General features: G+C 43.6%; 1 protein-coding gene across 2 annotated transcripts in view; it reads right to left on the minus strand.

The window, feature by feature from the left end:
• The window catches only part of MYO1H (myosin IH), an 833,585-nt gene that overhangs the window by 692,668 nt on the left and 127,699 nt on the right, over positions 1-13,218 (minus strand). For both annotated transcript variants that reach the window (XM_069619421.1, XM_069619420.1), the window contains exon 3: positions 1,297-1,458. In XM_069619421.1, the coding sequence (XP_069475522.1) occupies positions 1,297-1,428 (132 nt within the window). In that variant the 5' untranslated portion in view covers positions 1,429-1,458. The remainder of the gene's footprint in view (positions 1-1,296; positions 1,459-13,218) is intronic.

Below are 13,218 nucleotides of genomic sequence, written 5' to 3' on the forward strand. Positions count from 1 at the left end.
CAGTTGGTTCTTCCCGAAGATCATGTGCAGTTGATCAGGTTGAGGGATGAGCAACATTGCTGTAGAAAGCAGTGGCACGCATTGTTAGAAGCCATTGCATTATGATGCCTGTTCTGGAATGTGGGTCCCATTTAAAGGGTTTCTATGGTTACTTGGATGTGTGTAAAAGCGGAGGGCTGATATGGTGGGGCCAGGGTGAACTTCATTTGATGGAGATCCAAGGGAAAAGTCAGAAGTGCCCAAACATCGAAGAAGACACAACGGAAAAGAAACAGCTTAATCCTGATGAAACAGAGCATTTGGTGAAATAAATGTAGATTTGGTTCATTTCTAGAACAAATTGTGTGCCTCGTGTGTTTCCAGTGAATGGTTGAGTGATACACCAGCTTTGTCTATTAAAAAAAACAACGAATTCTGTAATGGAGCATTTTTTATAACACATGTACTCTACACCTCTTGCATTGTTGCATGTATCTACATATTGCAGTGTTTGGTAACTTGTTGTAAAAGGTGCCTATTTATACACAACACATTACAACATGAATTGTCCGGTTGTTATCTCAAGGCACCGTATTCTCACTGTGGGGACAAGGCGATGCTGTGTGTCATGAGTTCCATACTCAATCCAGCCCTTCAACCATTGTGGCTAAAAATGACGGTAATGGCAAAATTGGTGAACAACACTCTGAAACTGAGTTCTTAGTGGTAGCGGCACATCAATCTTATATTTGGCAATTAACTAGTAGCTGTTGTTGCCGCCCAACTTAATGGTTGATTCCATTTTATCTGCATTCACCCTCCTGCTCAGCAAACAGGCTTCCGAAAGGGGAAGTGTAGTTCAGACTCCAACTCAGCAGGTCTTTTAAGCCGACATCTGCCTTATGGAATCCAAACTGAGACCAGCATCTGACATCACAAACATTAGAACCCTCCCAAACCTTGAGATGTGTTTTACTTTTTATTTCCATAGACAGGAGTGAGGCTCATAGCATTGCCAGGGAAAACACTATTTAACACATACAAATTGGTGTGAAATACGTTGCATTCAGCAAATCTGTCCAGTTCGAAACACTTGTGTACAGGCGCTCTATAAATGCCATATCATATCATATAATTTTAGTCCCATTTAAGAATCATCAAAATATAGAATAAGAAGGAATCCCTCGCCATCAACAAGTTCTCTGCACCTTTTTTCATTCTCTTCAGACCTTGTTAGCAGTATACTCCCAAGCTTACACAAGAGAAAGGGTCTCTGTAAAAAATGGTGTATTTCATCATAAATGAAGACAGCCTTACATAGATAAGATTTTCCTGGAAACGTTTGCGCAGGTTATCCAGGAAAGATTCATCGCTGGTGAATGAATCCAGGAGGACGAAGTCCTGAACCCCAATTCGGTCTCGGGCTGTCAGTGCTCCCTCCATGTTCATCAGCACTCTGTTTGCTGTAGGCTCTTCTTCCTGCAAGAGAGCGTGTCACAATGAGCTGGATGACTATAGGTTTTCATTCCCTCTTTATCTTTGCACAAATCTGTTCTAATCCTAAACCATAAGTACATTGAATGTTGAGCCCATCCTGCTTGTCAGCACGTGAAGCCCTCAGTTATAAGGCTCAGGAAAATGTGTGCCACCGAGACAGGTCTTTTTGCAAAGATCCAAATGATATGAGTTCCCATCACTGTTCATTGCTGAGATGTGGGAACATAGCATAATTGATTGCTTATGGATCCAATTGTCCCATACTCTTGATCACTGAAGCTCACGCTTAAAATAGGAATATATTTTCATCTTTTATTATATTAGATTCGAACTAAAGAGATGATGGTTGGATACGTGTTCATAAATATGATTTAAATTGACTTCCTTTTATGTGTGACGTACTGTAGTAAGTGGAATGGAGGACAAGAGAAACACTGAAGTGTAACAGGCCATTCAGAAAAAAGGTGGGGTTTTGACACATTCCAAAAAGCAAGTTGAGATGCTATTTTGTGCAGATTTGCTAACATGGCATGCCATAAACATGATGTCCATTAGCCTCAGCTTTGGCATCACCTTCATGCCACTCACCCTGCATTTTGCCAGGCCATATCGTTGTTAAGTGAGAGGTACGGTCGCCCAGTTAGCTTCACACATCCATTGACTAGGCAATGAGTCTTTAAAACAATAAACTCCTCAACAGGCAAGCGATAGAGCCAATGGCAATGATGGGACACACACACACACACACACACACACACACCCCTTCTTCAGGTCTACAGTCCTCATTCTTAACTTTCTCACGATTGTGGATTTGCTACTTTGCCAAATACAACACATGGCATTAGCAAACTCCAGCTTGAACGCTTACAAAACCTGTGGCCATAGAAATGTCAGCACAAAGGATATGGAATTCATAATACCTGATGCTTCTATGATATGAGTGTGAAGAAGAGTAGTACATGCAGGAGTAGTGAATAAAATGGTTCTATGCCATATTTTTGCTTTTCGCAAGTCGCCTAACAAAAAGACTGTTTTTTCCAGACGATTTTAGGCAGCCCGCAAAAAGCAAAAACATGTCATAGCTTTACCCTCCACCTCCACCCTCTCGGGCAGGATGTGTTAGAAATCGGGGTGGGGGGGTTTCACTCCCCAACCCCCACTTCTTCCATCCCGCCCCCTCCCTCTGCACGCAAGAATTTCCCTCAGCCAAAAAAAACACAAACACGCAACACACACACAAACACACACACACACTTACCGTTTCTCCCCCAATGGCACTTCCGGGTCCTGTTGAGCCTGTGAGCCCCTGCGTGCACTCGTGTGCGGAGGTGGGATGACAGTTTGATTTAGAAATACTGCTTTGTGTGGTCATAGAGCGGTCTTTCTAATTCGATCTTTTTCTCCATTTTTTTAAGGGCTTTTGACCTAATACCAAATAAAACGCCTGCTTAGCCCCACACTAAACCAGCTCTGATCCTAATCTCCCAAGTATAAAGGAGAAACAGGAACATCCCAGCAAGTTTGCGTCCTTCTCCTCCTAGCACAGGCCAATGGCAGGCTGAGGAGGGGCTATGAGATGGTACAGGAGCTAACCAAACATCAATCATACTGTGGCACTGTGTTAAGGGAATGATGACAAATCAAGGTTCTATAATACTTTAATTTAACTAACAAATACAATCATACTAGTCAAAAACACTATAACGCACCCCTGAAAATAAACACTGAGGGCCTGATTCTCATCTTGGCGCAGTGAGCGTGCTAAATAGCACAACTCACTGCACCATTTCTTGACCCCCAGGCACCACTGCTATTCTCATGTGGGCATGGGCGTCTTCGCAAAGCACGACAGTGCTTTCGCCGACAGTGCTTTCGCTCTAATGCAGAATCTCGGCAGCATTTCCGTTAAATAACCAGGGAATCGTTATTTAACGAAAATGCTGCTGATACACCAAAGTGAGCAGCTTCAACATTGCAGGATGTTGGCCTGCTTACTTTGGTGTATAGGAAAGTGTTCATATACACCCGTGTGGTGTATATGAACACTTTCATTTAAAGTGAGCAGCTTCAACATTGCAGGATGTTGGCCTGCTTACTTTGGTGTATAGGAAAGTGTTCATATACACCCGTGTGGTGTATATGAACACTTTCATTTAAAGTGAGCAGCTTCAACATTGCAGGATGTTGGCCTGCTTACTTTGGTGTATAGGAAAGTGTTCATATACACCCGTGTGGTGTATATGAACACTTTCATTTAAAGTGAGCAGCTTCAACATTGCAGGATGTTGGCCTGCTTACTTTGGTGTACAGGAAAGTGTTCATATACACCCGTGTGGTGTATATGAACACTTTCATTTAAAGTGAGCAGCTTCAACATTGCAGGATGTTGGCCGGCTTACTTTGGTGTACAGGAAAGTGTTCATATACACCCGTGTGGTGTATATGAACACTTTCATTTAAAGTGAGCAGCTTCAACATTGCAGGATGTTGGCCGGCTTACTTTGGTGTACAGGAAAGTGTTCATATACACCCGTGTGGTGTATATGAACACTTTCATTTAAAGTGAGCAGCTTCAACATTGCAGGATGTTGGCCTGCTTACTTTGGTGTACAGGAAAGTGTTCATATACACCCGTGTGGTGTATATGAACACTTTCATTTAAAGTGAGCAGCTTCAACATTGCAGGATGTTGGCCTGCTTACTTTGGTGTACAGGAAAGTGTTCATATACACCCGTGTGGTGTATATGAACACTTTCATTTAAAGTGAGCAGCTTCAACATTGCAGGATGTTGGCCGGCTTACTTTGGTGTACAGGAAAGTGTTCATATACACCCGTGTGGTGTATATGAACACTTTCATTTAAAGTGAGCAGCTTCAACATTGCAGGATGTTGGCCGGCTTACTTTGGTGTACAGGAAAGTGTTCATATACACCCGTGTGGTGTATATGAACACTTTCATTTAAAGTGAGCAGCTTCAACATTGCAGGATGTTGGCCGGCTTACTTTGGTGTACAGGAAAGTGTTCATATACACCCGTGTGGTGTATATGAACACTTTCATTTAAAGTGAGCAGCTTCAACATTGCAGGATGTTGGCCTGCTTACTTTGGTGCACAGGAAAGTGTTCATATACACCCGTGTGGTGTATATGAACACTTTCATTTAAAGTGAGCAGCTTCAACATTGCAGGATGTTGGCCGGCTTACTTTGGTGTACAGGAAAGTGTTCATATACACCCGTGTGGTGTATATGAACACTTTCATTTAAAGTGAGCAGCTTCAACATTGCAGGATGTTGGCCTGCTTACTTTGGTGCACAGGAAAGTGTTCATATACACCCGTGTGGTGTATATGAACAATTTCATTTAAAGTGAGCAGCTTCAACTTCAACGTTGCATCTTGCAATGTTGAAGCTGTAAACACCCGTGCGGTGTACATGAACACTTTCATTTACACCAAAGCCAGTAGCTTCAACGTTGCAGAATGTAACGTTGAAGCTGCTCGCTTTGGTGTAAATGAAAGTGTTCATATACATCCGTGTGTTGTATATGAACACTTTCATGTACACCAAAGCAAGCAGCTTCAACGTTGCAGCAACTAGAGTGCAGTCAGGCATTGGATTGAGTTAGCTTCTCAGTGTATTAAAAATGCAGTGATTGTCAAGGGCAGCTCTGGGTCCTTTCTGCATCTCAAAATGCATCTTGAAGCGATAGAGCAGGCTCTTAAATGGATTGAAGCTGAAAACCCGGGTCCACGGCTGCTTCTTAACATCTAGGTGCTCCAGAGACATTGTAAGTCCTTTCTTCTGCACTTCCCAACCAGGGAGGATAGAGAGCACTTGCAGGGTTCTGTCACCTCCAGTGAGCAGGTCCTTAATACCAGTGGTCTCAGCTGCAGTAGGTGTTGTCCATCCCACACTCACCCCAACCAATGTTAGGGGGAAGAGCTTGACTCTGCTTTGGAGATCTTGGCCTTCATCTCTAAAGGAGAGGACTTTGAAGAAGACTTTGCTCCCAACCAGGTTCCAGGTGAATCCTTCTTCATCAAGTGTCCATAGATGAATCAACTAAGGGGAGGATCTCACTGCTTATACAGACAACAAACCAGCGCAGATTGGTTCCCGTATAGCCTCCTGTAAAGGATCCAATTCTGACAGCTATTTCAGAATCTTCTTGCCTGGTGATGTCATACCGAGAGTGCTTTGTCTGCAGGAAATAGGAAGGGGCAGAACGTTTGTGAGTCTTAGATAAATCTAAAATGGTGTGTCCCTTCTCTAACTGGAAAGTCCCCTTCTCAGCTTCTCTACTCCGCCTCTTCCTCTGTCTACCTACATCAAAAGGTCTTGGTGAATTAAAACCAGGGTGTCACTTCCTGGCCTGTCAAAACATGACCTTTGAAGGGCTTGACCTCCCTCTCCTGGGGGCAGTTCCTGCCTTTCTGGGAGGTGACAACTCATTCTGAGAGAAGACAAATCCTTTTGCTGAGATCAACCTCAAGTGTATTTTTTGGGGAGAAACTCAGTTTCCTATAATGAATGCACCAACACCCTTAACCAGGAAAGTCAAAAGTAATCCAAGCTGATAATACAAATGGCATCATTAGGCTCTGACCAATACACTTGTGGAGTCCCAGAGATCACCATGTCATAAACAGAAATGGATTATAGTTATATTTGTCATCTACCACCAGATCCTAGGCCAACAATTATTGGCTGATAGAAATGCCACTTTATGACTGCCAATCTTCCAAACCACAAGGCAGATTCTGAGACGTGTCAGTAGACAAACTCAGCAAAGTCACATGTCTGCACTATTCTGTTGCAGAATGGCACATTGTGAAAGGGTTGTCTGGTTAGAAAACCACACTTTCAGAGACAGAGCTGCCTACATCATGGTAGCAGAACATGTAAAAAAGGCTCAGCAAATTACAGCTTGCAGATGGCATTCTGTCTCAATGACCATATGGGATGGTCAAATTGGGAATGCAGAAACATCTTCCATAATGTACGTATTTGGAGTCATGGGTTTGGTAAGTGCAAAGGTCTATGATCATAATATTTTCTTGGTTTGCACATAGGTCTTGTTGCACAGTAGTGACATTTTTAGCCTTCTAGGTGACCTTGATTTCAGAACGATGAAGGGCTGGGTCTCCCTCATAAGAAATTTAACCTGTGAGATGTCATTTGGGTTCAGATTTCTGGTGCTGAGTTATGTATGTATTTATTGTGATTTGTAAGAGGAAAAGCACGACACACAAATGTGGTTTTCCTCGTGGGGCTTTTCATGGAAGAAAAACTCAATAGGAACGACAAGTATAGGATACAAAGGGAAGTCTCATACAATATGTCCTACAAATAGGATTTATGCAATACACCCACAGTGGTGGGTTCAATTGTTACAATGATACAAACAGGGAAATCGAAGAGAAATATTCATACAGGGTACACAAATCCTTTAGGTGACTGGTGAACCTTCCACAATGCTTGAAAGTGCCGGATGTAGGGGCCTATCCTCAGGATACTGGGAGGGTCATACATGAATCATATCTCACTTGATCTCTAACAAGTATACTCTCCTGAGAGTTTTCTTGGCGCCCCTGGTGCTTGGGACTAGTCCAAGCTCTGATGTGATATTGTTCCACATGGTGATATGAGGGATCTGCTTTTGAGTAATTCTGTCTTGAGGGTTTGTGCTTGCAGCTTACTATCTGCTAAGGATGTCGATTTCAGGTTGGTTTATAGAGTTTGAATCATCTATTTAGGTTGTTATGGCCTTTGCTCCAGACACATTTGTTGGCGATCAATACCAGTAGCCAATTAAGGGATTTGTATCCTGGTGAAATTAAGTAATACTTAATAAGGTCACAAATTAGTCTAACTGCCCTGTTAAGGAGTAGTTGCAATTGCTTCAGGGGGTATCTAGGCAGTTACAATGGTCTAACTTGCCCAATTAACCTATTTGGTTACTTTAATAGATGATGGGTTTAGGGCTGAAGTTCAAGTACAGCTTGCAACATAACATCTTATTAAATAATGTCTCCATTGTATTCTGAAATTCTGAAATACCCCATTTTTTATTATCTTTCATTGCTTAAAAGGCATTGCCGATCATGTAACCACCATTTCACGACTGCAACCCCAATAAATCTGTTAAATCTTCCAGCCCACTAAATTATAAGATTCTATCTTCATCTTGAAATGCTCACACAAATAGTGGACAGAACTTCTGAATGCCAATCCATACAGTTTCATAGTGATATTTATATTGTATTAATTGAATTAATATTATATACCATCAAACAATTTCATCTAATTCGTGGATTGACATAAAGTGTTTGTATTTTGTATTTGTATTTATTTGAAGAACAGGGGTGTCAATTTCAGTCAGAAATGACTGATAATAACATATGTACAGATGCCAGATGCATTTGCACGAAGGGTGTCTGTACAATAGCACACAGATGAGAACAAGTGGTGAGCCAGTTTATGAGAGTGCACAAAAGTAGGACTTGTACCCGGGACCAAAATAAAAATCTATATGACAAAACAGTTGACTTACAAAGGTAACATTAAACTAAGGGGGCAAGCGCTTCAAACGAAAGAGGAGTACTATATAAACATGCAAAATTACATTATTATGCATCACTGGAGAGAGGGCAGAGGAGTTCCCTCTTTATACAGATTTACAGTTGGTCTGGCTGTGATTGTGGTGGGCAGTGGGTTCCAGTAGAGCGTACAAATAGCGAGAAAGAGTGGAAGTGGGAAGGGGCATAGGGAGGGCAAGGGACAGTGAGATTGCGTGCAGAGGAGGATCAAAAGAAATTAGATGCTCAGTAAACAGAGCTACAGTGAGACGGGTACTGAGGAGCAAGACCATGCATAACGTTGTAGACTAGAAGAAAGAACTTGAAAGGGGAGCGGTTGTGCATGGAAAGCCAACCAGGATATTGTTGGTAAATAGAAGTGGGGGAGGATCTGGGAAGATTGTAGAGAGTATGAGTAGCAAAGTTGAGGACTTTGTCTAGAGGGAGGAAGGAGTATAGAGGAAGGCCAAGGAGTAGGCTTGATCAACAGTCAGGTTTCCTGAGCACAAGTGTCGGATTAGAGTTTTCGTTGAGTGGTTAGTAAGAAAAGGACACATTTACTACATGTTGAGGTGGTTAATACAAGCAGCAGAGGCAGTGGTAGTGATGAATTGTCGTGGTCAGAGGTCACTATCAAAATGGACCCCATGATTGGGAGCTTTGGGCGAGCGAGCAAGAAGATCAGATGGGGAGAAGATAGGAGGGGGAGGGCAGAGATGGCATTGAAAGCCATGAGAAGGATAACTTACGTTTTTGATGAAATCAGCATGAGGCAGCATTGAGAATTCCAGTGATGATCTGCAGTGAGACAGTTCGTAATCCATTCCAAGATGGCTCGGTTGAAGGAGGTAGGAGAAAATAAATTGTGTGTCACCAGCAAAAAGATGACAGTGAAAGCCAAAGTATGAGACAAGTCTTCTAGGGTAGAGGTATAGCGTGTGAAGAGCAGAGGTCCAATGCCTGACCTTTAGGGGATGTTGACAGAGAGAGGGGTGGGGTCAGAGGTTTGGGAGTTCCATGAGATGTTAAAGGATCAGCATTCCAGTTAGGATGCGAATCAAATGAGAGTAGATTTGCAAAACCCAAGGTCCAAGAAGAGCAGTGGGCAGTGCTGAAAGCAGCTGAGGGGCTCGAAAGGAGTATAGCCCAGATTTTGCAGTGAGGAGCATCTGCCTTTGTTAATTATTATTGATTTTTGTGCCTTGCTTTATGCTTTGCCTGGCTTTAAATTTTTCAAGTGCCCCTGTAACTCTGGTATTTTTTATTAGATTGTTTATGGTGTTCTAGGAGTCTTTTACCAAGCATTCTGTTTAAGGTAATTTGTTGACAATGTCTGCCTTGTCTGGTGTGCATTTTTTCCCATCCCTTACTTTGCAGATGTCTTCAAAGTGTTGTTTACATGCATTTTGTGCTGTGGGGCCTATGCATGTTGTTCCCTCATTTGTGTGTACTTTCTTCCATTTCTTTTAGAAGGTATTGTGCAAGATGGTGTCCTCAATACTAAGGAGGTTTCTCATGTCTTGGATGCTCTTTTTCTTTCTCGCCTGTGTTTTGAATCGTTTTAGGGTGATTGAGTATTCATTCTTTAAGGCCTAGTTTAAGGCCTGTTTTATTGGTTTGGAATTACCTCAGTTCATTCAACATTGCTTTGCAATCAGAGTCAACAGAGTCAAAGATAGTCTGTGATCTTTTTTTTCTTTTTTCTATTTGATTGTGTCACCTAAGCTTGCTGCCTCTTGAAGATTATCCCCTCCAAGTCCTGGCTGCATTTCCTTATCAAGATGTTACCGGGCCTCATTACGAGTATGGCAGTCCAGAAACAAGGGTGTTGGTAGCAACGTACCATCACCCTTTCTGGACCGGCATACTCCAACAATGCTGGTAGGTACCATGGATCCCCCAGCAGGTGTGACCTGCTGGGTTTTCTGTCCCCAACCGGCATTGTCGGTTAACAATGGTGCCGGTGCTTCAGTGTCCCCATTCCGTTGGCGTCCAATGGGACTCCACGGGAATGGGGACTTACCGTTTCCACCGCCTGACATCCCGATCCGTTGCCACATGTAATATCCTGGTGGCACCGGGATATCAGGCAGCGGAAACAGTGTTACAAGGTTGGCAGTAACCCACTAGTAGCACCAGCGGGTTACCGCTGACCTCGTAATGAGGCCCTGTCTCCCCGCTGTTGATGCTTTGGTGCAATTGTGTTCTGCTAAGAGTCCATCTAAGCGTGGATGAGTGATTGTGCAGGCTCTTTCATATTTTGGCCTCTGCCTGTTGAGGATTTATCCGGGTATGGAAAGCTTTGTGGGCTGAACATTGGATGTGGGGTTGTTTTACCGGGACTTAAAAGTTTGCAACGGAAATGACGGAATGAGAAATGTACGGAATGCTAAATTGTTTGTACATTTCCCATTCAGTCATACAAGGTAAAACAACCCCAAATCCACAGAAATCCTAACCCCCTACCACCATCCCACCCCTGCCGACACCCCACCCCCGTAGTTACCTATCCTTCCGTCTCGCTGGTCCCTGCAATGGCAGTTCCCTTTCACTTCCGTGATCGGGAACTGGCGCTGCAGGATCCTTTTTTTTTTCTTTTTTTTTTTGGAACAGCTTCAGTGGTGTCCCCCGCAACCCACACATACTGCATAGTATAGTGAGCAGGGTGTTGCAGGGGACACCCCTGCAGCCTTTCTTTTATGGGTCAGATGTGGGGGTGTCCCCCGCAGCCCCCGCTCACTTGAGCGTGGTGTTGCAGGGGATACCCTGCAGCTGTTCCGACCCAAAACAACAACAAAAAAATGACCGATACCACCAAATAGATACTATAAAATGTACTACGAACATTTAGTCAGTAGGACATTTAGCAGTATCTATTTTCGGTAATTTGGTGGTGTAGGTCATTTGGATTTGGTGATTTTGACCGAATCCGAATATTTGTATGTTCTTTATCAGTATATCTATGATAACAAAATCTATCCTGCAGTTGCCTTTGTTATAACTAAACATTAAATGTCCCAGGGAGTTTCTGTTGGTTGTTCTGATAAGTATATCGTTCCCTAGTGCCCTGCAATATAGTTTGTGTGACACTTTTTCCCATGGCACTATGTTTTTGGATGTGTGTAGCCCATGTTTTATTTTTCCTGGCCCGGGTGAGCACATTATTATAAATACTCTGAGCCAAGAACGCCACCCCACCATCCCAGACCAGCTGCTCTGGTCGGTTGCTGAGCAACCTACAAATAAAAGGTTTAATTCAGGAGATGGGCCACAATACTGAGTTCAGATCTTGAATGAGGCACAGTACACGGAGGGGAGTTGTGGTGCCCTCACAGGCTTTGTGTGAAACACGTCCCTTCCCCTCTTTCTTTACCCCATGTGAAGATGCTCCCTTTCATGTTCCGATTCCACTCACTGTATTAAGGACAAGGTAGAAGATACCATGTAAAACAGCCCCTCAACACATGAACTCTGAGCAAGTTCCTAATTACACATACTGTGGGCCTCTCAAGTCCATCCCAACCCTTCCATCCACCCATCACAGTCATTGTGTACATCTTCCCCCTCTCTACCTAACCTGACAGCTGCAGACTGCCATTACCTTCATTTAAATCCCAGTCCTCTTGTCAGTCTGTATCAGTCAGTCACAACACATAACATATAGAGCACAGTACCTTCTTGTTGCAGCACCAGTGCTTTAGTTCTTTCCAAATGTAAGCTCAAGCCCCCCCCACACCCCACCTCCCCGCTCTATCGCTAGTGGCTGTCACGGGACCCTTGTTTCAGCTCCAAATGGCATTGGGAGTCCTCACTTCCTCATAGGGGCTTTGTTTGAGAAAAACCCTTTAATTCTCCTTATCGGGCTTTTGAAAATCCATTTCCTCCCTCGTGGCCATGAGAGAGTTAATATTTCCTCTGTGGGCTGCTAAAGCATTCAGGCAGGGAGGTTCATTGAAGATGGGATCTGCCCTCCCAGGTGAGGCCTTCACCAGTCACCGGCAGCCACTCTGAACTCCTGCCACACCAGACGTGATGCAGCCGGGCTCCCAGGCAAGTCTCTTTACCTCGCTCTCCCCATCTGGCCCCGGGGAGAGCAGGTAGTGCACAGGAGGCCCCTGGTGGCCTGCGCAATCCGCTGGGGCGCGGGTGGCCGGGTTCCTCTTTGATCCTACCCACCCACCTGACAGCCGGTGGACCTCCCGCCAGCACCATTTCTTCACCCGGGCGCTGCATGATACGTGGCCTCGGACTTTCACATTTTTCCGTACGCCCCTGGGTTTCTCCTCACACCTCATTCTAAATCTTCAGTGATTCTGTTTCCTCATCAATCTTAATCCAAATGTCTAACATCTCACTCGTCCTCACTTTCTAGAAATAGGTAGGCTGAGTGGGATGTGAGATAGAGGTGTTAGGAGGAGAATTACATGTCTGAAAATGTGCACCTCCTCATTCCTCATTCATCCTCATAATTTATCAGCTTTCATTCTTATTCCTGAACTCCCACATCTGGGAGAGGGGGAGTGAGATTTTAGGCTTAAGAAAGAAGACTGTTAATGAAGAGCGTAGCTAAGTAGTGAGAATGAGGTGAGCGTAGTGGAGATGCCCTACATTCGATGCTGTATTCTGGCTTTAGATCACTGCAAGCTTTAGCATGCTGTTTATTAGCGACAGAGAGCATTGTGTTTTGAAACTCTCATTTCTCAGCTCTCGCTACCACCATTTTTTACGTTAGATTGGAAGCAACTTTTCTAATTAATTTGTCTCTCCGCAAATGCTACTGATGTCTGATCTTTCATACATCAGAAAAGTCTATATGGCCAATGCACAAAGAAATATTTTTTCATATGAAGTGTGGTAGTGTATTTTGTGACTGCGCCCTCTCACAAAGTACATGCACATGGTGATTCCCAAAGAATCTCCTACCACCTTTTGCTTGCACAAAATCATCCTGATTTATAAAAAGAAAAGTAGCAAATACCCAGGTGCAGGTCTCAGGAAAGGAACATGGGAATGTAGAAGACAGGTTTACATATTTTTACTTTTAGTAGTGTCAACCAGTTAGGGAAGTGAAATGCATTAGGAACAATGTTAAAGTTCTGTTTGTTTCTGCAGATTCTCCTGGGTCCGAAATTTGACTTGCCAAAGCGTTTAACAGAAAGA

The sequence above is a fragment of the Ambystoma mexicanum genome, chromosome 10 (genome assembly GCF_040938575.1).
Source record: "Ambystoma mexicanum isolate Mex_15411 chromosome 10, UKY_AmexF1_1, whole genome shotgun sequence".
Taxonomy (NCBI): domain Eukaryota; kingdom Metazoa; phylum Chordata; class Amphibia; order Caudata; family Ambystomatidae; genus Ambystoma; species Ambystoma mexicanum.